The sequence below is a fragment of the Glarea lozoyensis genome (assembly GCF_000409485.1).
Source record: "Glarea lozoyensis ATCC 20868 chromosome Unknown GLAREA13, whole genome shotgun sequence".
In the NCBI taxonomy this organism is placed as follows: Eukaryota; Fungi; Ascomycota; class Leotiomycetes; order Helotiales; family Helotiaceae; genus Glarea; species Glarea lozoyensis.
The window spans coordinates 1,302,267-1,327,303 of record NW_007360987.1 but is presented as its reverse complement, the minus strand read 5'-3'; the positions used below and the strand labels follow the sequence as shown (position 1 = coordinate 1,327,303).

Here is a 25,037-nt window from a genome sequence, read left to right as displayed (position 1 = left end):
TCAGTAGCCTTCTCACAAGACTCGAAGCTGCTTACGTCAGGGTCAGATGACAACACTATCAAGATCTGGGACCCGGCTACTGGCACGCTCCAGCAGACTGCTATACTTAATGGACCTATTACAAGTTTGATTTTTAATACTACAGACTCGACTGTTATTACAAATCTTGGTCGTGTCAAAGTAGATAGATCTGAGCCTAATTTGTGCAAAGTTCCTCAGACGCCCGATAATGAAAGCAATTGCGAAGGTATAGGTGTTAAAGGGCCATGGATCACATGGAATGCACAAAATCTACTCTGGATACCACCTGATTGTCGGCCTAGAAGTTTTGATATCTCGCCATCAGGATTGATAATGGCTATTGGTAGTGTATCTGGGAGGGTTTTTGTTATTGAATTCTCCTTAAGGTTGTTATTTACTCTGAAATCACAATAACTTCTATATTAGATCAGAGACTTGTATATAGATACTTATTTAATCTTCATTATATATTTCTTCTAAGTGAGCCAGAGGAGAGGTATAGAGAAGTCTATACCTTTATATTTTATATTGAAAGGGGTAGACTTTCCTGTTCTTACTACTAGAATATTCTAGAAGCAGTCTACCTAAGGCCTCGCGTCAGCCACAGTATACTATACAGATTTATCTAAACGCTACGCAGATCAGTACTTTTGCCCATGTGGCGAACCGTTTCTAGAATAGCGTGCTGAAAGCTACACCTATACTGGGTAATTTCGTAACGTGACTCCATTTTACAACCCTAATTTTCAGGCAACCATCAGTGGAGCCATTTCTGGCTGACATCCAATTCAAGAGGGCATACAAACCTGTCATCACATTCTCTCCTACCCTCCTCAAGGAGTTCGATGGATTCTTACGATCATCCCAGTAGACGTCCAATATCGCCGTGTCTGGTCAGCCCTTCTGAAATGCTCAAGCACAACATATTCAGGGTCATTGCTACTTTCCAAGAAAGACATCGTCCAGTCTACTGTATGCCTTCCTCTGTCAACTCATCATCACCGTCGTAACCTCAACAGAGATGAGGAACCCTAAGCCTCCTCTAAGACATATACAAAAGATTCACCCATTGACAGTTGGTACGAGTTGGTCCATTGTTACTTCTATTGCGCCATACATGCTACCTAGTCTAACTATTTTACAGCGATCTAGCGCGCACGCGATTCTGCCATGAGACATTAAATTCGAAATGAAAAAAGAACAACAACTGCCTACTCTTCTTACAACAATATACAGAGTTGTCCTCTACAACCTACACTTTAATACATCTTAGCAACGGGTGCGCTCCACGTCCCTGGGGGGATATCCCGAGTCAATTTTACTGCCTCTGGCTCTGGCGTTGGGTCTGGCAGATCCGCCTCTGCAATACTCGTGCGCTTCGGGGTACGTCTCCCTGTGCTCTTTCTGACCTTTTTCGCAGCACGCACCATTTCTGGCTCTGGCTCTGGCTCTGGCTCTGTTTCTAGTCCTGGTTCTGGCTCTAAACTTAGCTCTAACTCTAGTTCTGGCTTAGGCTCAGGCTTACCTTGATCACTTTTACGCTTCCGGCCACGTTTTCCCTTGCCTTTAACGACATCTTTCGCAGCACGCGCGGCTCGTGCTGCTACGATATCCTCATAGCTCATTACCTTCCCCTGGCCCTTCCCAAGTACAATTGACTTAGTCGATTTTCGAACTTTGGCTTCGCTGTTTATTTTCTTTAATAGCTGCTTTTTATGTTCGAGGAGGGCACAGTAGGCAATAGCTTTCTGGCCGGCATTGGCAAGTTTCTGTACACGCCTCTGTACCCGAGTCATACACGTCCCATTAGAAGTGTCCTGTTGGATCATACTATGCAACGACATAAAAGCCTCTGCTGAAACTAGTGTTGTAGGCGTTTGTAGTACTTCGTCCATCAGACCAGAATCCGTTCTTATTAAATCATCCGATCCCGGCATAGCCAGTTGAGTAGGGGGTTTCGGGGTATGCCTAAGAACTCTATCTCGGTTGAGCGGAAACAAACCAGTTGCAGCCCAGGCGCTAGTGATATTTCTCTTCGAAAACGCCTTGTCCCTTGCAGGGCTATATAGAAGGGTGAAATGCTCCTTACCGACTGTGTTCACACCTCCTCGGAATAGTCGTTCAACTTCGTCACGATACGCAGCCTTTAGGGATGTAAAAACCCTAACATCGTAAGGCTGGATCTTGTGGGAGGTGTACGACGGTAGGCGACATAGAATAATATTGTTTTTAAAACAAAACTCTAGAATTTTAAGGGTCTCGTGTGTCCCAAAGCCGTCGTATATTAGTACGCGTTGCTTCCCGTTTGCCTGTTATTTAGTTTGAGGATCAAATACACGCTTGAGCCACTCGAAGCTAATCTTGGAGTCGGTATATCCAGATTCGGAGCAAGTATAGTGCTATCCGGGGGTAGGGAATGTAGTCTAGTTACTTCGGTGGGTAGTGGCTGGCCATATAATCATTGGTAACAAGGACCTACCGTTCGCACTTATATACTCGATGGTAGTCACTAATGTCCGCTTGACACCCGTACCTCTATAGTCTCGCAGATTATCCCTACTTACAAGGACTTTAACGGAGCCGAGTATATATAACATAACTCCTGTCTCGTCTATGTTGTAGACATTCTCTAGTAGGATGGCCGGATCTTGTAATACCTTCTCGATCATATCAAACTAATAAATAATCTTATTATATATATTATTCTCGTGACGCTTCTAGTCTATCGCTTGTACTCTTCTAGATTTGAGTTCTAGGTAACGCTTCTGAAAGCCTTGAACCCAGTTCTTATTTAGAGGCTTGATCGCTTCATTATTTGTCGCAGAACGCTAGCGGGCGATAATAAAGGCAAGGGAAGCTAGAAACTTTATCGGAACAGGGTTTCCAAGGTTAGCCTCTAATATTAAATGCTTTACAAGAGCCTCCTACTCTAGAGGTTTGAGATACAGCTGGCCTCGGGCCTTGGCTTCGATCGATGGTCGCCCTAGTGTACGATGATTCAGAGTAGAGATAGGAATACTACTTCGTTTCGATATAGTATCGTATGTTCGAGGCTCTCCTGGCAGATCGCTTTCTATAAGAGCTCGACTAGCACGATCGGTCATGGCAACCTGTCGATCGATAGATAAAAGAGGGAATAGCAGAGGACGGGTGTGACGACTTCTGCCAGCCAACCAAAATAGTCATGTAATACTCCATCGAAACTTCTAGAAGAATAGTCTATTATTTACCAAAATTTTTATAATTTACCGATATATAGTCAAATGTGCAAGAATACTGTATTATACGAGTAGCGTGACTGAAATTATCATATTAGCTAAGCCGGAAACTCGCTAATTCACTTGGCGTACTTTTTCCCCTCTCCCTTCTGTCCGGATAAACTCGGCAACCTATTATCCTGTGCTTTTACATCTCGAAACTTAGGGAATATATTCTTCTTGAGTTTAAGTTTCTTGCTAAAGCGCCGTAGGTCAAAGATTAGCTAATCGTTGTAATAGATTATAGGGAAACGCTAATATGACTTCCCGACGCCGTCGACGGCACGACCCATCAGCTTGCCACAACGTAATATTTTGCCACTATGAATCGAATACCTGATAGAGAATTGGTCATAGAACATAATAATATCAATTCCAACAATATATCTTAAAAGTAGCCCGAGTACAACCTTTTACTTTTTTTCTTTCTCGCCACGAGTGGTTTCTCGTTACGCATGGACAGACGTTACACATGAACACATCTCCTTTGCACCTCCCAACCACTACCGCGTAAACATAAATTCAAAACGTTTGGCAGTAATTGAAGAAGAGCCAGACTGAGAAGAGCAAAACATCCGAATTAATTTCCCCCACGTGTCTTTCACGAACAAAGAAAATTGGAGCATGCTTATGGTAGTGGAAACTCGCAGCGTGATTGAAAGACCTTGAAAGGGATATAAGCCTAATATGCTAAAATGTTCGATATTGTAGAATATATACAACCTAATTCGACCGCTTCAGATACCCAATTGATAGGCAAGCACAGACCACAGAATTCCCATCATCCAAGTTCATAAACCCAGATGCACTTTCTCTATCCAGGTAAACCCGCCTAGTGTTTGTGAAAGATGTTTTGGCCAAGCATATCTCGTTTGCTTCCCGACCCACTAGATTTCGGAATCAGATTCGTGCAATCGATCAGATTGCCTGTGTTAGGGACGCCGAGGAGGGAGAGTTTCTCCATGCTATAATACGTTAATTCAATTTACTATGAGTTTTCCCCGGATATAAAAATCCTAGGAAAAAAGGACTAGAAAGGATCCAACTCACGCTTTAGCAAAATCTCCCGTCCACTTCCCCTGTCCCCCAACGAAACCTTTGAACTCTTTCCCAACTTCTGGGTGCGCAGCAAGCGCCTTATCAGAAGGCAAAACAAACACGCCCTGTGGAGGCGTAAGCGTGTCTTGATAGTATTTCACATCCCAAAGACCCGGCGTGGTATCCTGTTGCGCACCGACGGGAATCTCTGGGACATGGAAGGTCTTTGACGTCGAGTGCGCACCGAGCAGAGCAGCGAGTTCTTTTGCGTCAAATCCTTTGTCCTGGAACAGTTTGTAGAGGTCTGCAGCGGGGGCGTGGACATCTGGTAGGAGACCTGGTGGGGCGGGGACGCTGGAGTCGCGGCGGCCGATGTAGGTTTTGATTTGGGGGCCGCCGGGACAGGTGACGACTGCTATGTTGCCGGAGAATTGGATGAGGTCTGCTACAGAGACAGGAGTAGATGATTTGTTGTATTTTTGTTGCAGGGCGAGCAGTTTGGTGGATATGTCTTGAAGACCGTTGTTTTCGCCGCGGAGGAGCTCATCATTGCCGACAGAGAGGATGAGAGAGCCGTCACAACCGCCGACGAGGCCGTTGGACTTTTGCCAGGCGCCGCAGTCATGGAAGGCTTCCCTGATGGCAGCTCGGGCGTCGTCGTTGCATTGTTTGGTCGCTGGGTCCCAGTACATAGTCTTTAACTCGGCAGCAATGGATGTCCATACTGGAGGACATGAGTCTTTGCGAGCAAAGAGCTTGGTGTTGATGGTGTTGTATGTTCCGGCGGCTCTCGTGCTAATACTCTCATATGTTTCAGCTACTCTTGGCTTGAGGTGATCGTATGTGTCCGAGATGTATTCGGTGAAGCTAGTGGCTTGGACACTACCGACAGCTAAGAGAATCACAGCATTTGAGAGAAGCATGATGATGGATATGCTGCAGTACTCTAAAAGCGACTTAAGCAGGAAAAAGAGGATAAAGATATCTCAATCTGAACTAGAAATTGTCCGATGGAAGACATGATATTTATGGGTTCAGGTCGGGCACATGTCATGTACTTGTGGCAATGGTCTGGACCGCCTGGCGCGACTTAGTAGATCATGCTGAAAGCCCAAAGATAAACTTTGACACTAGCTTCCTCTCAAGATGCTAGTCTCAATGAGACCTCCCCAATTGAGGACTGCGTAGCATTTTATCCATGTCCTGTGGTACACTAGGCTGGTCAAGCAAAGCAATTGAGAGGCGCTTCCAAAAATACAACAGGAACGAATCGTCCTCGGAACTTCCGCTTGACTAAACTGTAGTTCGCGAGATGTAACCACATATACTGAATTTCAAAACCACTAGATCAAATCCAGTATATGCAATACAATCTTCATACTGTCGATTTCTCAGCTCTGAAGTCAAATCCGAGACTTCTGAGTTCAAACTGCTAAGATGTATAGATTCAGCAAAGTTAAGCGAATTTGGCCGACACATGAAAGGCATCTGGGCAGCCATAAGAAATTGCTAGGATGAGAAAGCTCAAAAGAACGCTCCTACGAAAGACTGTAGTCGTCTCTGCCTCATATCAACGTGATATCAGGAACAACGTGAGAGTGCATTGCAGAGAATAACAAAGTCCTTCAGGAACGATGTTTCAGTTTACAACCAGTGAAGCAGTTCCGACTGAATTTATACTGTACTCTGCAATGACTGATTGGCTGCGAAAGGATGCAGCAAAGGTAATTCGCTACCTGCGCAGGATCTGTGGCTGACTGGCTGCCGCATATGGGCTGATGACTGTGATCCCGATATGGATTTCGAAAATGTTCGGCCGGTAGACTTGAGATGTGAGCGAGTCTAGGTACTACACGTAGCAGATCGAGATCTTATTGATTGCACTAATCAATAAGGCTAACGGTATGTCTTTGTTAAATCAACTCCGGTGCGAGATGCTCAGCTCATTTTCTGCAGCTCTCGCACCTGAACTGATGAACATTAAATTCGAGATTCAATCTAAGTAACGATAATTCCAAGGGGATGGTTCAGAGTCGTATTGCCATTAACCACGTTATCGTAAGGATTGTTTCGTGGTAACTCATCTCGGGAGCTGTGGTGTCAATGAATATGCACCTCGGGGCGTACGAGCTGAGATTATCTCGTGTCCAGCCGCTGCCTGGAAGGTGCATGAAATCCTGCAGTGATAACCATATCTCGGTGGCACGAACGACTCGGGTCGGTAACTTTTTTGGTCGTGATTTTGTTGGTTTTCGCAAGTTATTCAAGTGATTATAATCCCCCCCTTTTTCAGAGGTAGTGGTGTGGAACTATCGCTATCCGTCGCGGGGACGATTCGTGCCTGAACCTTGTTTGCGTTTGCCTATCGAATAAGGATACGGCCAGATGCCCGAAGGAACAGAACAGGATGCTATAAATATGTCAACAGCAAGAGGCTATTCCTAGATTAAATGAAGTGGAAAGGATAGATTGAGATGGTTCCTCTGGAATGAGAGTAACCTGGCTCGTTTGAGACTTGACGTTGGATTTGGGTTGATGTCTCTGTCGATCCCTTCAGCTAGCGCCATCAATATTAGATCAGATAAGATAAGATCTAGTCCCACAAAATTTCTCTGCCGAGAAATGCTTCAACCGGCAAAATGCTTCGAAGACGTCTTCGATATCCGTACCATTCAAATAATCCTTCACAACAACGAAAGACAACACGTGAGAAATCGTCCCTTGCTCGCTCATAAGCCACCATGGCGCCGACTATCAAGTCTTACACTGTCTTACCTCTCAACATACCAAGAACACCTGCGTTTCCCAAGACTACGACACACGCCATCTACCTCCAGCCGCATGCGCCCAAAATACTAACAGAAGAAGACTCTCGAAGCTTGTTTCTAGTAAACATTCCGATTGATTCCACACCAGCCCATATAAGGGGAATCATTGGTGACTTGCTTGGCGCAGCAGGACGGGTGGAGGACGTACATTTCGAAGGCGAAAAGAGAAAACCAATACCTTCGACAGATGTGGTAGCAGTCGGGTCATCAAACAAAAAGCGCAAAAGAGGTCACGAGGATTCAAGTATTGAGTTCGACGAAGCTCTGCCAGAGGTTTGGGATCGACCTCTCCATCGGAGCGGTAGTACGGCAATTGTTGTGTTTGTGGATGCTAAAAGCGCCGAGGCAGTCTTAAAGGCCATTCGAAAAATACACAAGTCGGGAAAGACAAATAAATTTCCAACATGGGGAGCAGGAATTGAGAGCAAAGTGCCTCAGTTGGGAAGCTCGAGGTACATCAACCACCACGAACTGCGCTTCCCAGATGTACATACTCTGCAGATGAATGTCGACGCATATATGACCGTATTCAATTCGAAGGAAGAGCAGAAGAAGAGAGAAGATGCCAGGAAGAGAAATATGCCGGATGAGGATGGTTTTGTTACTGTCACAAGAGGTGGAAGAACTGGACCGGCAAGACGTGAAGATGTGGAAGAGAAGAGGATAGAAATGGAGGCACGAGAAGAAAAGAAGCGAAAGGAACTAGAAGGCAAGGGATTCTACAGATTTCAAGTTCGTGAGAAGAGGAAACAAGAGCAAGGAGAATTGATCAAGCAGTTCGAAGAGGATAAGCGGAGGATTGAGAAGCTGAGAGAAATTAGAGGGCGGAAAGGAAAGGTTTGAGAGGCCATATGAGAGACATGCGCATATAATTCGTTGTGTTGGCAGATCCTGGAAAAATTCTCCGTAAGTTTACAATTCTCATATTGCTGATTTTACTATTGCACTTTTCTGATGACGCCGCGGGGCCATAGTAGCTTTGTTCTACCGACAGGCCAATTCCTGTCGTGGGACTAGGTGATGCCTACAAAAACCGCAATAACAAATCTTCTCAATCTGTCTGAAACTACTTAGAACTCATGTCTCATACTTTTGGCCTACATGGTTTCAGTTGTGCTAATTATCAGATACAGCAGGAAGATCGAATCTGCAGTCGCGCCACCGAAATCTGTACGTCGAATCTTGGTTAGATTACAAATGATACCCCAAAGTTCATCACCTCAGTACCAAACATTTGTGTAATGGGGCATACCATTCTCATGTAAATTTTTGAAGACTGATCTTGAGAAATTATACGTTCTTCACCAGCAAGCCAGAATATGCGACCTATTGACATCTTCCACACTTCTCTCGCCCTTCTACACCTACTCTCTAACCCATCCACCTCTGAAACCACCCAAGCGCTTGCCTCTCAGCTATCTCCGCACACTCAACCATAAACCCATCCCCCGGATCGCTCCTAACCGCAAACCCATGTACCGCCCCCTCAATAGTAATAACCTCATTCTCCCCTTTCCCTTCCAAAACCCTCTTCATCTCCCCCACCTGCTCCCGAGTCATCATCGCATCTTCCTCCCCAACACACACACTCATCGGCACCCTCACCTCCTCCACCTCCCGCGGCAACACCAACATCGACGGATGCGCCACAAACGCACAATCAATCAACGCCTCCGGCTTCCCCGTACTACTCCCATACCGTTCCACCCTGGACGCTGCCTCATCCGCAGCAAGCAGAAACGCATGCCTACCTCCCCAGCAAAATCCAGCGACACCGATCTTCAGCTCGTCCGTCGCGAACGGCGGCGCCTCCTTCCGGATCTGGGTGATAAAATTGAAAATCCGCGGTTTACACACCGAAGTCCGCGTTTTAAAGAGCCAGAGCACCGTCGCGTAGAGCGTCTGGACCGCCCATACAGGTTTAAGGAATAATGTCGTGAGCCACGGTTGTGGCGCTTTCAGCTCTTTCATACGTGTCATAACGGAAGGGGACATTGCGTATCCTGTTCCTTGTTAATAATCCCTTATTCATTTATTCGTTTGATACATATACAAACCATCCATGAAATCCGGCACCCAGACTTCAAAGCCTCCTTTTTGGGCATATGCGTCAGCTAGTAGTCTGCTGTTTGGAATTGTCCAGCCGAAGGCGTCGGAGATCAATATTATGAGGCCTTTTGGAGTGGTTTTGTTTGGGGGCTGGGCGATGTAGGTATCGAGACCGTGGATGGTGCGTGTGTGGCCAAGGGGGTCGGTGGTGTGGAGGGTGCCGGTAAGGCAGGAGGGGCAGATTGGGGGCATGGTTTTGCGAGAACTTGGGATGAAGATGGGAATGAAATTGAGGGAATGAAGGTTTATATAGTTTGGCATATGTCAGTTACTCTACTAGTTTCCAAGACTCAGATTCCTGGTATATCACAGCTCCATTCCACCCTATAAATCAAAGACTCCATGAAGACTAGCCAATCAACTTTCACATCTCCAATCGAATGTCGCTATTTTACACTCATCTCCTCCACCGCCTCATTTTCTGTACCTCTCAACTCCAACCCTGCAAATGAGTTAAGCGTAATGTATCTTCCAACTCCGCTGGGATTACTTTTATCTCCGTAATGGGATTAGGGTTGTGGGGTACATTGCTGCGCTGGAAAGTGGGATGTGGATACACCTTCGAGCAGAGTGTTTGATGAATTTCTGATGTTCATATTCTCACGACCATTTCTTTTTCTATGGTGATGGATAATCTGACATCCAAGCTGTTCTGAGCTTTACCTTTTGGAAGTTCCAAGGGGGTTTCGAAACGAATCACGTGTTTTATCCTGGAGTGCTGGAATATTCTTGCCAGGAAAGAGAAAAAGGATTATAAAAAGGGAGAAGTTTTTTAGACACTGTTGTGATCTAACAAGTCTCTAGTAGCCGGATTCAGATGACTCTCAATGATACTACAAGCCATAGCTCTTCTCCTCTCGTACCCACCCATCTAATTTGTATTAGTTTCTGTTTAATTAAAATTTCAAATAATCGTATTAACAGATGTTAAGAAACGAATAGAGGTGGATTCCTTGATCTTTTAGCTTCATTCAAGTGAAGTTGTCTCGGGCAGTGAGACGTAACGTGTCAGAAATTCACACTGCGTATGCTCATTTATGTAGCAAACTTAAAATGAGTGAGCTACCCATATTACTTTTATTTAGTATGAACGTATCAGTTTTCGAGTCGTTTCATAACGTTTGAACTACCTCGAAGGCTGGGGAGAACCATAGACCAGATATGGTGCAGAAACCGTGCCACCTCCGTACTCCACTATATTTCGATGGAATACAATGTGCATCTACTTCGTTAAAAACATAGCCTTGCCATTCGTCAATTTTAAGCTACACTTCGATGGACGATTCAAGAGAATTCTTAAGTCTCCAAATTTGAGAGCGGAAGACTCGTCCAGTCATTCCACCACTCTTTCGTCTTCTGCGGCCACAAAGCCTTGAACGCCTCCACATACACCTCCTCCCCTCTGTCAGCAGCCATCCCCTCTTCGCTCATCTGATATATCCATTCCTCACCAGCTCTAGCAGTTTCCTCTGACTGAATCTCGACTGCAGTGTCTTTCCCTCGGACGTCGCGCTTTAAGATCCACGATCGACTAAACCATCGCAGCAGGGCAAGAAAGCCCGTATGGTATAGTTGACTAGTGCACTGCATGTCAATTTCAAGCTTCAGATACTTCAAACTTCCACCAGAAGCTATGGTGTTGAAGATTGAAAGCGCTAGGGTTTCATCTACTGCGATGTTACTGAAAACTTCACGAAGATACGCGGGAGGTAGGTCTTCGGGGTCATGGAAGTAGGCCGCCGGTGGATCGTCTTTTCCTACTCCTTCATCCCACGACCCATCGTCCTCGGGTCCTATAGTGTATGACAGACGTAACAAAGCACACCTTAACCGCGGAAGCCTCCTGAGCGCACGATATATACCAGTCTCTTCGGCATCCCCTCGTGTTCTGACAAGTGGAATGCTGATTTGTTCTAAATTGGGGCATAGATCCGCTAAGCGCTGCACGACCTCGTTGTTGAAAGCGACTGGAGGTGTTTTTGACTCTACGTCGTCACGGGGTGGAGGAGATACTTCTAGGCTTAAAAGAGTTCTACCATGTCGTTGTACGATAACGTCGAAGGTTTCGCTGTTGATATAACCACTCAGCCGAAGCTGTCGAAGGGGATGTATGTTTTCAAAGAATTGAGTCAGCGATTTTTGCCCCTCGTCAGACTCGTCCTCGATTTCGCCTAATTTTAAGGTATGTAGATGCTTGAAACAACCACGTATAGCCATCTGAGCCATAGTAATACCATCGGCGTGATTCCATGGCAGGTCAAGACATCGGAGATAGCTAAAGTCTGTAAGTGAAGCCCAGTACTCAAGACCACAGTCTACCCAACCGTCGAAAACCAGACTTCTCAGTTTGCCAGCAAACGGTAGTTTTGTATTGGGCGTTTCTTTCAGAAAGAATCCACGCCAAGGAGGCTTTCCAAGCTCAATATTCTGATCTAGCTCAAGAGAAACACCTTGATGAATAGGAACTAGCTGCACATGCGCTAGATTAGGCGCAACACCAGCAATCATTCGAATTACAGCCTCTCGACTGTAATCTACTTTGAAGCCCTCGGCAAAACCAACTATCCGAATGACGATACTGTATAGATATGGTGACGTTAAAAGTGCATACTCGTCTGCATCAATAGGCTGGGGACTATCACGAGGTTGAATGAGGCTCCAGAGGCGGAATTCGTGCATATGAAGGCGGCAACCGAGAGATGCAATGGCAAAGAGTATCTGAGCGGGCATGCAATAGCCATAACTCCAAACTAAATCCTGAAGTCCACTGAGTTGTTGTATAAAATGAGCCAAAGGTACCCAGGCTTCGGATTTACTAGCATCATCACCCCATTGTCCCGAACCCCTTTTCAGGTCTTTCGGCGGATGACAGAAATCTTGCACGTCAAAGAAACTGCAATCTCTCCAGCCTGTAATATCGTTATCTGGCTTCCCGTCTTCCTTCATTGGTCCGCCATTTGTTCTGTTCCTCAATTCATTCGTGACCTTGAGCCGCCGCACGTGGCGATGACCGCGATCTGCGTTCAGTATTTCGTCCCATCGTGATAACTCACTCTGGCATTGATCTGGAGAAGGTATATTGAGTTTAATTTGACAGAGACGTTGAATTGCAGATGCAGTATAGCAGCATCTGCTCGTCAAAGAGAAAGCCCATAAGTCGCGCCTTGTGTCTGTTTCGCTGTCTAGATATTCACAGATACGCTCTAAAACCAGCAGGTCAAGAGACTCCAACGTAAGTGCCATTGACTGATCTATAATTGTTTTGTATATCTTGAACGTAAGCGTGAAGGTTGGGGGAGAGTGACGAAGTAATTCAGAGGTGCTGAATGTGATGTTGGACTTCTAAGCGAGAAGATGGATTTGACCAATCATGTACCAGATACAAAGCAAACGGAAGCCAAGTGTCGGCCCAAAAAATAAGTAACTGTAATGCGAATGCGGAACATAATGGAGTTCTACCACAGTCCCTTGATTAAAGTACCGTTCATAAAATTATGTGGAATTTGTCCTCCGCCGTCAAGTATTGTTTGATGCACCTCTGCAAAGTGGTTTTCAGGGATCTTTCCAACCAATGTAATTGTAGTTACCTCTTTGGCCTTTTAAGTCGCAGGAATGCCCATGAGATACAGAGCAAAGCTTGAGCCACAAGGTTAACATTTTTGCTAGCCGGAGTGCTACTTGTACCAGCTTGCCAACAGTAGAAATGCGAAATAGCTTCGTTTTTCGAACCAGTCCTGTGGCGTAGTTCTTGTTATATCCGGGAGCAGCTTATCCGCTTGTCGCCACTTCTATAAGGTTGGAAGAGGGCAACGCAGAACTGAAATTCATCTCAGTGCAATCGAGGGGACAGCCATTCATTCCTGACTCCCCAGTCCCAGACGCATCGGTACGTAGAAGTCCTCCGTTGTACCACATTGACCCCGTACATCGTAGCAAGAATCGAGTGGACAATGAAATAAATCAAGCTAGCCAGTGTCGGCATATCAGCTGGACGTGTAGTGCCAGGTGCACAAACGGCATTAGCTACTAACCTAGGCATTAGCGATGAACCGGCGGAACGACACATAACAGTACCGATAATCAGATAGTTGCAGTCAGTCCAGCCCCAAGTATTTTTGTTCAATGATTCGATGCCAGGCATGGTCATGGTGTTGGCTTGGGCGATGGCAGAGCAGTAGTCATTGCTTTTTATCGTGTAGGGCTTGCATGTACAATCATCATTAGGATTTGGGATAGAATGTGGTAGTGTACCTGACAATCAGCAGCCGTTTCGGTCGACTTTGATGTTGTTGCAAAGTTCTGTATTGTTGTTGTATTTCGCGAGTTGTGCTTCTGTGATTCCGCATCTCTGGGTGACGAAGAAGCAGCCATTATTGAAGATCGTTCAGGTAGTTCGATGGTTGGTGCGCCTCACGAGGTCCAGTTTAGTCTGTTTATCACTAACATCCTCGATAATGTTGTCAGTAGTGTAGTCCTTGTTTTTGTCGTCGTCGTCGTTGATCTTCCCCGGAATTAATTTTACGGAGATGGTCGGCCAAACCTCGGCTTCACCTCGGCCCGTACCGACACATGATCCGTTATTCCAGGCTCCAAGCGCAGTCTTGACAGCATCCAGATCTCCAGTTGTGTCGACAAACATTCCGAATATCTTCGAACCATGCATCTCCGGTCGACAGACTTGCATGGATAAGGACGTCTGCGCTACCTGGTGGTGAGCTTCCTGATCCGCGAACTGTTGGATGATTCCGCCCAGACTTTCCTTGTCGAGTTGCGAACCCCCATAAAAGCCTACAATAACTGGTCCCAACTTCGAAAACAACCTACTGGTGCTGCCATTCTCCCGGGACTTGATCATCAGGGCGAGGTCTGACATTACAGTAGTGGCCGTGTGTGAAGTGGCGCTCATTGTGTTGGCATCCAGGACTTGGGTATGCCACCTGATGATTTGGATATCGTGTCTCTGCCATTTCTCGTTGACCTTGGCGGTAGTACCCTTATTAAGTTTGGATGAAGTTGAATGGGTGTTGTATAACTCCTCCGCCGAACATCCTGGAAATACGGATGGCAATGCTTCCGACTCGGTGCCAGGATAAAAGTTCAGATCGAGGAGAACCTTCCGGTCACAGCCAGCCAGCTGACTCGATTCTCTGTACAAAATCCAGGAATTGCCGGCGATGTTTCGACATTTTGGGGGGCAATTCGCTCCTGGAGAGTATGATGCGTAAGTGGCAGAAGCCAAGGTAGGAGCAGAGACAGACAGCTGCAATATTGATGTGAAGAAGAGCAAAGAGTAAAATATCTCGAAAGGCTCTTGTTTTGGGGCAACATTGCGTTCTGGGATTTTTTTCAAATCTCTATATCTTTTTCACATTTCCTGGTGATCCCATCTTCCTTATCACTTCGCACCCGTAGTCGACTCACCACCATTTGCATTTACGCGCGGGCAATTTACGCGCCGGCCGTCCCTCTTGTTTCAAGCTTGGAAGCATTTTTTGGGTCTTCTTGAGAATTGTCGTACGTCAACTGCCAAACATAGCCTTCTAACCTGCCAAGTGTCGGTTGTGCGGCGAGGAGGTTGAAGAAATGGAATAAGGTCACTGCCACGCGGCCCCGCTCCTTTTTAAACGCTTACACCTGCGAAACAAACGCTTAATGGTGTATCCTATAGGAGAAGTTTCGTTCTCAGATCAGACTTTTGTTCATCATTCTCGGTACCGATATTCGCTAAAGTAACATGATGAGCACACCGAGTACGGAAATATATAGAAGAAGGCCCCGCCGGGAATCTGCATGGCTATTACGGGCGTCGAACATCAAATGTTTACGACGTGACCATTCATATGTCGGAATGATGCTTGCATTGTTTCCAGATTTTGATTACACCAACTCTTAACGGGTTATTTTGTTGGCTTCTAGTTTGGTAAAGGGTCGAACCAACGGCCGACCGTGTTGGCAACACGGATTTAATCCTGGTTCGCGAAGATGACCGGCAGTTTGGCAAATGTGCGTTATCATCTCCGGGAACAAAATCTTGCTGGGTTCTGGAAGGAACCTTGAATAGCTAACCGCCTCAGTAATCGAGTTTATCATCAACATGACTTCAACGGAGGAACATAGGCGCGAGAATAGTCGGTTCTGGCTTTTAGATACCACCCTTCATACGGTCTTCACTCTCTACTACTGAAGAGAATCGCACAAAGTGGGTGGGTTGGTTATGGGAACATTTTAGTCGCGACTTGCGGCCAAAGGAACCGTTCAAGCTCATAGGCGAGAGAGGAGCTTCCATCGATAATGATGCGACTGTTTATGAAAGCTGGCTAAGCGTGTCAAAGATCTTCTGCTGCCTTTGCAATTGGAACGGAACAGAAATCGTGTGAGGTGTGTTCTCGGCAATGATGTTAGCGTTCAACAGTGTAAGTTTTTTATTATACTACAGGATTGCATATCAGCCATCAAGAAAACAGAAGTCCGTCTAGTAGCAATCCGTTGGACTAGCAGCATCGCGTACGGAATATACTTTCATTTTGGGAAGTCAGATGTGGTGTAGCCAGTTTCATTCGCGACACAGCGCCGCTGATCCAGACAACACGCATTATCAACGAAACATAGCAAGTCGACCACACCATGACGTACGACTTTGCCCATAATATCGCATCATCGTAGCGAAGCAACATCTCAGTCGCCACTCTCAGGTTTTGAAATTGAGGAGGCTGGGGAGTTTGGCTGGTGGTGAATATGATATCTTGTCTCTTTATCTCTGCTGTGTACGGCCGTAAGAAGTATTGTCGTTGAGAATTGAACGTGTCCGTCAGTTTAAAGGGAGCTGGAAGGTTCACTGGTCTTTCAGATCTGTAATTGCTGGGGCCACGACACTGTACGAAAGTCTCTGCCAAGTGTTCCGTTCCTTGACCGTGGATGTATCAATGGGAGAAGTCACCACCGAAAACAATTTCAATACCGTTACGATAAAGCTTCCCATGTGGCTGGTTTCCGAAACCCTGCTTCACAACTTGCTGTTCTTATCCCTCGTTTCATGATCGTCAGGTGGTACAAATCCGAAAAACAGGTTTTCGTTTTCAATAGTGGAATTGTGTAGGTTACAGAATTAGAAATTGGAATATAAGTAATTTTCTTTGCAAATAAACGATCAAGTCTAGTAGAATCTGCAATTCCCCGTAAGATCTGGGTACAGATTTAAGCCCGTTGAAGATCTTGGCCGGCACGGAATCCGAATTCGGTGTGTCTGAGATAACTTGCATCAGAGTAGCGTTGGCAAGATTTGGACACTGCATATATGATATCCCCATTATATGGCTAACTAGATAAAATCTACGTAACTGTTAGAGCTTCTCAAGAATTTTCTTTCCAAAGTGTTTTGATGAAGGTCAATTTTGCAACATCCGCTGATCGTACACTAAAAGAGACACGACTTTGCAGACAAGGAAAACTTCGCCGATTAGTCAAACATTCTCTCAGAAGCAGCTGTTTACCCCTGATTCTTGCCTTCAAACCTTAACAAGGCAATATACAGCAGGAAAAAGACTCTCCCATCAAAAAAAGGGGCTATGAAGAGGTGAGGTCCTGTATTAAGCGAACACGTGATCAAGCTCCTCATTCACTCTAACGACTGTCGGCTTAACTGTGGAAGAAATTTGCTAGTAATGAAATGGTGTCATTCTGCTTTACACGGATAAGAAGAATCCCGAAGTGCCTTTAGATAGGAATTCCTGCTACTAATATACATCAAAAGGAATTGGGTAGAATTGTAAAATCTAGAGACAGACATGTGTAGCTGGGACAGAATATGAGTGTAAACACGAGAGAATAGGTATCTGCAAATAACCATAATAATACAAATTGTTGTCAAGTCATGCGCAGCCGATCTCTTCATTGCAATAAGCTTATCTCGACGCGCTTTTCCAACCTCGAAATTGTTGGACAACAAAAAGTTGAACGGTGAATCTCCAAAACTTCCACTCGGAACCCCTCGCAGCCGGCGAAGCTCAACAAAAATAGCAAAGTGAATTGCAATTCCTTATCGTCACCACGCTAGCCATCAACAATACCGAACGCGCTTTTAAATCTTTTCTCGCGAGAAAACCTGCTCAGTCCACGCTTTTCCCACACACGATTTTTCGATCCAAGATCTGTTTCGCAACGCATTCCACGGCCTCGCAGCTATTTCAAAAGTTTTAATTGTACCAATACTCATTTTACAATCGTTCTAAACGCGTTGCAAATATTCGCATAGATGTCTGCCTCCGGAAACAACACTGTCCAGGGCGATAATACCACCCTTGATAACTTTGACTTTGACGAGGCCTTGAAGCTAGCAAAAGAGCAGGAGGAGAAGAAGAACGCTGGCTTGTCGGAGAAAGAGATCGAGCAACGTAACGACAAGGAGCGTAAAGAGGCGGCGAAGGCTGCTAGAGAGAAGCAAGCCATCGCAGATATCGAGTGCTATAAGGAGGTACTGCGTATCGCTATGATTAAGCAGACAAGAGTCGCCGCCGCCGCCGCTGTCGGAAGATCTAAGAAAGTTGGTGAGAGGGTTAAGCCGAAGGCTGTTGCCAATTCCAAGCCGAAGAAGGGAGAGAGCAAGAAGGCTGATGGCGTCATGCCATGGAGAAAGGGGGAGGCTGCTGTCTGGGAAGACGAAGAAAAGCGACTCAAGATGAAAGAGGAAGCCAAAAACCTGAAGGATTTTGAGATGGGAGACAACGACCATTCCTCAACTGCCATAGAGCAAGCAGGTGCAGCTACTTCATCACCAGCTGAGAGTGTTGCGTTGGCCAGAGAGGCGGCAAAACGCAAGGCTGCGGAAGGAACGAGAAAGAGAAGCAGAGATGAGGATGAGGAAGAGGATTCGGTCGAGAAGAGATGCAGATTCGTGGTTGAGGACGTGCCATCGCGCACAACAAGACGACCTCTCAGAGATCGCAAAGGAAAGCTCATTGACTATGCCAAGAGAGATCAAGATGAGCTTAAAAGACGTATGGCTGCTGCTTCTGTTTCGGGACGAACAGCAAGCAAAGATACCACAATGGAGGACTCCTCTGAGGACAACAGAGATGCTCCGGCATCACCAGACTCGGAGTCCTCTACATCGTCTCAATTCTCCGCTTCAACTTCCTCGACATCCTCTTCCTCGACATCCTCATCCTCATCTTCCGCATCATCCCAGTCCTCAGCACCCCCAATTGTATTTGCCAACCAACAAGAGAAGAGCAATGCGATTCAGGATCTTATAAATTCCGTCCAAGCATCACCACCACCACCACCACCGATTAGCTTGCAAACAATGCTTGACTCTCTACCAGATATCCCAACTGCACCAAGAACACCGTACCAACTTCCACAAATGCCAACAACCACACTTCCACCACTTAAGCACAAGTGGAAGTTTTTCGAAGATAAGAATCGTCCATCCAAATGGTGGCGCAAATTCAAGGACGAGAAGTACAAGCCAATGCCGTCCAACAAGGAATCTGTGTATACACGACGACCAGTCAAGCAAGCCCCGCCAGCTTGTAAGTTGTTTGCACAGAACTCTGCTGTGGCTTTGAAGGCTGTCAGGGAGCAGGCTGGATCCGGTTGTTCTAGCTTCGAGTTTGCTCACGTGTATAACCAGCACTGTGAGCTTCTTGATGCTATCAAGGAGGAGAGAGAGAAGGGCGGGATGGAGTGGGTGTATCTTGAAGAACTCCCCCTGTTTGAGAAGGAGTTTGTCTGGACGCCAGCACAGAATGCTGAGACATTCAAGTGGACTCCACCAAAGAGTACTGGGCCATTCAACTTCGAAATCGTCAAGAGACGTAAGTTAACATCCCCGGCTTTTTCCCTCTTAACCCTGATGTCTATTCAACGAGGTTGTCTTGGATTTGAGGGAACTTATAAATCAACGAGTGACGTTGAATGCTGACCAATGACAGGTGAATAAATCTGCCCCATGCAGACCCCACTTTTAAACGCGAACGACCCACGCCCCCACCGCATCGCGTCACCCCAGCTTCCTGTAAACTTTCTCTGTTCTTAGCAATTGTACGAGTGTCTCTCTTTTTTTCCTTGCACATGCCGCATGCCACTTTCGGAACACCACCACCATGAGGTTACGGCTCACGGTTGAGCGACACGCTCTCCCACCCACAAACATTATATGGCACATCGACGCAGGCGCTGCGCCGTCGATCTACCAACTTCTCGAAAAAGTAAACGAAATTATACCCATCGAATCAGGCGATTGGGGATTGGAGGATTATGCTGTCGAATTGAAGGGCAGCAATGGTATCAACTTCGAATGCTTGCATTTCCAAAAGGTCTTGCAGGTGTTTAAAGAAGATGATGAAGTAATGTAAGTGAATGCGTTTGTTTGTTTTCGGGATGTCTGCTGATTATGCGCATTAGTATTCGACCGCTTCTCACTGAGGATTTGAAAGTACGCAGAGTTTCTGGAAGACATCAGATCTCTGAAGATGGCAAACGCTTGTATGATGGCCTTGCATTCGGAAGACCTTTATTACGAATTCTTTCTGGGCGACCAGAGATAAATATTCCTCCGCGAAAACGAGCTCGGTTGATGATACCGGACGTCGAAGATGAAGACGACGATTATGATGAGGAGTCGCTGCTAGCACTCGAAGATGAGGAAGATGATACACCTGAGAATGAAGAACGCCAATTGGTACTTCATGCCGACTTTGATGATGACGAGGAACGTGCAGGTGACAAAGATGAAACTGCCGACTCCGAGGAAGATTCAGAAGCCTCATCTTCCGAGGATGATGAAGAGCTACTTTATGATGATGAGGATATTGAAGATGAACTGGAAGGACTCCTGAGCGATGCTGGTAAGGATACCGACGCTCTGCAAACGGCCTCTCCTAGCCATAAAACGCAACGTGCGCACTCTGAGTCTGGAGCTGAAGGCAGCGTCGTTCACGCGGATGACGATGCCGAAGCACTAGTCGGGGTCCCTGATGAAGATGATCGAGACAAGATCCGTAAGTTGCATGCGGCTTTTCCTGAGTCAGCTCTGGGTGTTTGCAAGCATGTATTCCAGGGTGCGGAGGGTGATTTGGAGATGTCTTGGGCCGCATTGTCAAAGGCATTCAAGCCTGCTGTGTCCAGATGGGACCTTACTAAGACCTGGAAAGCTCAGCCCAAGGAGTCTACCACCAAAAAGAAGTCGAAACCGACTACTTCAAACGCTCAACCTTCTCCAGATGCAACCCAACCAAGATCACGAAAAAGGTCTGCATCGGTCATAGATGAAGAGAGTGATTCCGCGGAATCAATACCACCACCTGAGTTCAGCCGATTCGATCAACAAGGTCTACCGCCTGGATCTATACAATCTGGGAAAGCTTTATCATTCATGGCAGAGGTGGTACAAAGCTCACCGGCGTGGGGTCATCATGCCTCACAAGAAGATGGTTCTTTCAAATCTAACAAGATTGTCTTCGACGATGGCGATGACACTTTCCCCCAGGTTCTTACATCAACCCCTTTGATCGACCAATCAGCGATTGAAGAAGATGACAGCTCAAGTGATGGCTCCAGTGTCGACTCAAGCGACTCAAGTGACGAGTCGGACGAAGACGAAGTCAAAGATGGCAACTTCAAACTTTTGTCTGCCGAAGACAATACTTCTAGCAGTAGTGGGAGCGACTCAGATTCTTCTGAGGACAGTGACTCTTCCGAAGATTTTGACGAAGAAGAGGTACAGAAGTCACTAAATCCTGACGAAATTGAACTCGCCAATATCGGAGTCGTAGCCAGGAAAGTTTCCGATGCGTCCTCATCAAGCTCTGATAGCGATAGTAGTTCATCAGACGACTCGAGCGATTCCAGTGATGACGACGCGCCAGAGGAGGCCACCAGTAAACTTCAGCCCAAAACTATAATTGACGACGCCGCCCCTCACAAGGGGAAGTCTGCGACACATCAGCGAAATGCACGGAGAAGAAAGTCAAATATCTTTCAAAGATACCTTAAAAAGGGCATTCTTCCTGCAGGCACGACATGGGAGCAATTTCGAAAGATGGGTTCTGAGCCCACATCAAAACCCGAAGAAACGGGTACATCATCTTCATCGGCCCCCATAGAAAGCTCTGCGTCTGTGAAGAAGTCTGAAATGACGGATGAGTTTGAAGCCAGACGACAGAAGCTTCTTGCTGATATATATTCTGGTGGCATTGATGTCGGGCCCCCAATACAGACTCAAGAGCACACCACGTCTTCAAGCCGGACTGCTACTCAAGGTCAAAAATCCGCATCACCACCAAGTTCACAAGCAATTCCACCTTGGCGGAAACCTTTACCTGATGTCGAGGTTATTAACGAGCGACCTGTAATAGCACCGGAAGCAGAATCTGAAACAGGTCAGCCTATTGAGATAGCACCGGCTTCTGTAGACTCTAGTCAACCCGCAGTGGCGCCTCGAAAATCTCGCCTTGATCTTGGGGCAGCCAAGAGAATGCTATTTGGCAATCTTGGATTCAAAGCCCCAAAAACGAAACAGGATGAGGATAAAGTCCGCAACACCTTGATGAAGGATATCAGGCCATTGAAGGCTGCCACACAAGCTGATAAGCCACCGGCTGAAAGCAATGAGATCGAAGATCTGGATTCATGGAGAGACAAGATCAACTACTCTGCTCGAGAGTGCGTTGATGATGATGTTCAATTGAGCGAGCCACCATTTCCATTTGTGCAACGCTGGGATCCACAGCAGCAATACACAGGAGCAGGAAGTAAACGTCGCCACGGTCATCAAAGAAACGATTCTCAATACTATCAGGAAAAGCCTTCTAACTCAAAGCGTCGAAAAGGCAACCGCGAACACCGCTTAACCCCAGTAGAAGACACAATTCAGAACGAGGACTCAATACAACTGGCCGCCGAAATCGAAGGGGAGGTCAGCCATCAGCTTCTCGATGAACAGAATTCAGCAGAACCCACAAATCCACCAGATGATCTTGTTGAGTTGCCTCAGGATATTGCATCTCTGCCAGACCTCAAAGACGGTATTGCTAAGCCAGGAATGATTATCGCTTTCAAGCAACTAGAACTGTCCGAAGCAACCAAATGGCAGCCGCAAGAGTCCGGTTATAAGACTGCTATTGTCATCGAGGTGTTTGATGATGCTTCCATTGATATGACACTTGCCAAGAGGGATCGGATCAATTCGGAGAAACGATACAATGAAGATGGCGAGCGAATTTATGCAAAATTCGAGATGCCCGACGAAGATGAAGATGATGAGGAAGACGATGGCAAATTATGTCTCTCTTTCGGCGAACTCTTTGGCCCGAAGATCGTTGCAGATGTTTCGAACGACGAACAAGATGTTTCGATGGATGACATCTCTCAATTAAAGGAAGGACCAAGTGTCGATGGCGCCAGCGCAGTGAGTCAATGGCTGGGCCAGGATCAAGAGCCTGAAACCCAATTCTCTCATGTGACAGAGACCGTCCTTGATTCTGATGCACCCGAGCTAACGCCGTTGGAAGAGGCGCAAGTGGAAGTCACAATTGAGACCCAGCAGAGTCCAAACGAGTCAATGGAGCCACCAAGAGATTCCGCTGCAGCGATACCGTCACAAGACGGGCAAGACGATACCGAGACAACGAAATTGAACGATTCGGAGCATCAAGTTCAAGACAAAATGGATGTGGATATGGCAAATAATCAGCAGCAGCCCCAATCAACAGACTCGCTTGATCAAGGGAATTCTGGTGTTGATGTGGCGCTTCTTAACCGTGAACCGGGAAAACTTTCTGCGAATACCGTCACGAATAACGAAGAGCTCCCTGAATCGGAGAATCAAACCTCACAACCACTTGATTCCGATTTGATCAACGCTCAAATTTCTGAGGAGACCGCTGACTCTCTGCCACATGCGCAGATTGAGGCAAACGTCACCGAGAGCGAGTCTACTGCTTTTCAATCAGCTTCTAACGGAACTTCGCAAGGCATAAACACAGTTGCGAACCATACGGAAATGGCCGAGTCGGTTCCTCAAACTCAAGAAAAGGAAACACAGGACCCTGTTGAGGACTCTATCGAGAACAAAGAGGATATATCTCTCATGTTCAAAGAAGCAGGATGGTCAAAAGATGTGCCGGAGTCGATCTTGAACGACTTGTATCATAATGGCATGACAAGTCCCGATGCCGCTGTTTTTGAAAAGCTAAGGCAGGACATGACGGAGATCAACGAGACTCGTCCATATTCTCCAGAATTCGCAGGATTTGGAAGTTCCCCTCCCCGAAACAATCAACCATCATCTAAATCTCCCGTGAGATCAAACTCTGAAGCCAGACGATCTCCAAACGCAGGAGGCCCACGCACCTCAGAGCCACCGCGGTCGAGTTGGCATACTGTGGAAGAAGATGACGACGATGCATGGGAGGACGATGAGGAAGTCATTGAGGCCAGCGATGTGAGCGATGCTCAGTCTGAGTCTAGTGATGACAGTGATGTCGAGCTTTCCTCTAATCCAGTCGAGGAGCATGGAAATACACCAGATCCTACCGAGGGTCGTGCCTTGTCTCCAGAAGAGGGTCAGAAATCACCAGACGTGGGCAAGCTTGAAGACAGCGTTCCTGGTTCTCCGAAAGCAAGCGAAGCCAAAGGACTGAACGGATCATCAAAGGCGATTCACAAGGTACTTCCAAAGTCGCCGTCACCACCACCAGCTGTTTCAAAAGCAAGTCCCACAAAGCTACCAATAAAGCGAAAGTCAAAGAAGCTGCCTCGCGTTTCGGAATTTTCAAACGCAGAACACATATGGTCAGCTATGAAGCAGGGTCCGCAGAAAGGCATGGGTGAGCTTGACAATCAAGCTGAGACTTTGAAGGCAACGAATCTAGACGGCACAAATGATGGAGAACCCAATTCTATCGAGCAGCCCAAGGTTTCAGTCCATTCGTCTTTCACAAGCCAAGTCACAGATTATGGTCGTCAGCCAGACTTTAGTTTTGACGATAGCGCGATGTTGAATACAGAGTTTGCCACATTACCGGAACTCGCGGAAGAAGAGGAGAGAATCGTCGTCAAAAAGGAACCAACTTTTGGCAAGACATCGACCAAGGCAGCGGTGCAACAGAAGCAATCTTCACCGACCAGCAAAATCTTTCAAAAACTGACAAAGCACACACCAGCCAGAGATTTCTCCGAAGATTCCGATTCCAATCTTCCTCATCCACGTGAAATCGCATCTCAACCTCTACCAAAGCGCGAAAAGGTCTCACCATTTAGACGTGGTGTTTCCAACCTAGGAACAAAGCATCTCGATAACAAGCGTGCCCAGTCTCAAGACTCAACTGAGTCCGCATCAAAATCATCACGCAACCAAAAAGCTAAATCATCCAGCCAGCGCGCAGAGAACAGCAGACCACCGTTCCGCTCCTCCCAACCTCAAGCCTCGCAGTCGCAACGTCAACCCTACATTCCACCCGCAGGTACACAAATCACTGATCTCACTATCTCGAGCAGCGTCGAACCGGACAGTCCACCAAGTAAACGCACGACTCCCAAACGCAAGAGGACATACCATATTGGCTCGGATGATAGTGCGGAGTGGGAGGGGAGAGTTGGGAAGGCTCCGAGTGAAGCTAGGGAGACGAGACGCGGTGGGAGCGTCGGGCTGAGGAATAGTTCGCAGACGGTTCTGAATCAGAATCGGAAGAAGAGTACATCGAAGTGAGAAGATTTGTTTATGTAGTATATCTAGGGGAGTTTGGCGTTTGTGGGTTGTGGGAGATACCTATTGTATTGCGCG

At 46.6% G+C, this 25,037-nt stretch overlaps 7 protein-coding genes across 7 annotated transcripts; 2 read left to right on the top strand and 5 right to left on the bottom strand.

Annotated features, from left to right (window-relative positions):
• Positions 1 to 1,280: 1,280 nt before the first annotated feature.
• GLAREA_10390 (uncharacterized protein) lies at positions 1,281 to 1,958 on the bottom strand (the record flags this gene model as incomplete). Its single annotated transcript, XM_008080440.1, has 1 exon — positions 1,281 to 1,958. One exon carries the CDS (start codon positions 1,956 to 1,958, stop codon positions 1,281 to 1,283), a length of 678 nt encoding a protein of 225 aa, XP_008078631.1.
• Positions 1,959 to 4,165: 2,207 nt separating this feature from the next.
• GLAREA_10389 (Heme-dependent peroxidase) lies at positions 4,166 to 5,239 on the bottom strand (the record flags this gene model as incomplete). The annotated part of the gene is made up of 2 exons (XM_008080439.1): positions 4,166 to 4,205; positions 4,329 to 5,239. The coding sequence occupies 2 exons, from the start codon at positions 5,237 to 5,239 to the stop codon at positions 4,166 to 4,168; spliced, it is 951 nt and encodes a 316-aa protein (XP_008078630.1).
• Positions 5,240 to 7,057: 1,818 nt separating this feature from the next.
• Positions 7,058 to 7,987, top strand: GLAREA_10388 (uncharacterized protein; the record flags this gene model as incomplete). The annotated part of the gene is made up of 1 exon (XM_008080438.1): positions 7,058 to 7,987. The coding sequence occupies one exon, from the start codon at positions 7,058 to 7,060 to the stop codon at positions 7,985 to 7,987; it is 930 nt and encodes a 309-aa protein (XP_008078629.1).
• Positions 7,988 to 8,515: 528 nt separating this feature from the next.
• GLAREA_10387 (alpha/beta-Hydrolase) lies at positions 8,516 to 9,445 on the bottom strand (the record flags this gene model as incomplete). Its single annotated transcript, XM_008080437.1, has 2 exons — positions 8,516 to 9,147; positions 9,202 to 9,445. 2 exons carry the CDS (start codon positions 9,443 to 9,445, stop codon positions 8,516 to 8,518), a joined length of 876 nt encoding a protein of 291 aa, XP_008078628.1.
• A 1,104-nt stretch (positions 9,446 to 10,549) lies between these two features.
• Positions 10,550 to 12,496, bottom strand: GLAREA_10386 (uncharacterized protein; the record flags this gene model as incomplete). The annotated part of the gene is made up of 1 exon (XM_008080436.1): positions 10,550 to 12,496. One exon carries the CDS (start codon positions 12,494 to 12,496, stop codon positions 10,550 to 10,552), a length of 1,947 nt encoding a protein of 648 aa, XP_008078627.1.
• A 1,141-nt stretch (positions 12,497 to 13,637) lies between these two features.
• GLAREA_10385 (class V chitinase, putative) lies at positions 13,638 to 14,159 on the bottom strand (the record flags this gene model as incomplete). The annotated part of the gene is made up of 1 exon (XM_008080435.1): positions 13,638 to 14,159. The coding sequence occupies one exon, from the start codon at positions 14,157 to 14,159 to the stop codon at positions 13,638 to 13,640; it is 522 nt and encodes a 173-aa protein (XP_008078626.1).
• A 3,345-nt stretch (positions 14,160 to 17,504) lies between these two features.
• GLAREA_10384 (uncharacterized protein) lies at positions 17,505 to 24,962 on the top strand (the record flags this gene model as incomplete). Its single annotated transcript, XM_008080434.1, has 3 exons — positions 17,505 to 19,068; positions 19,427 to 19,604; positions 19,658 to 24,962. The coding sequence occupies 3 exons, from the start codon at positions 17,505 to 17,507 to the stop codon at positions 24,960 to 24,962; spliced, it is 7,047 nt and encodes a 2,348-aa protein (XP_008078625.1).
• Between the last annotated feature and the right edge of the window lie 75 nt (positions 24,963 to 25,037).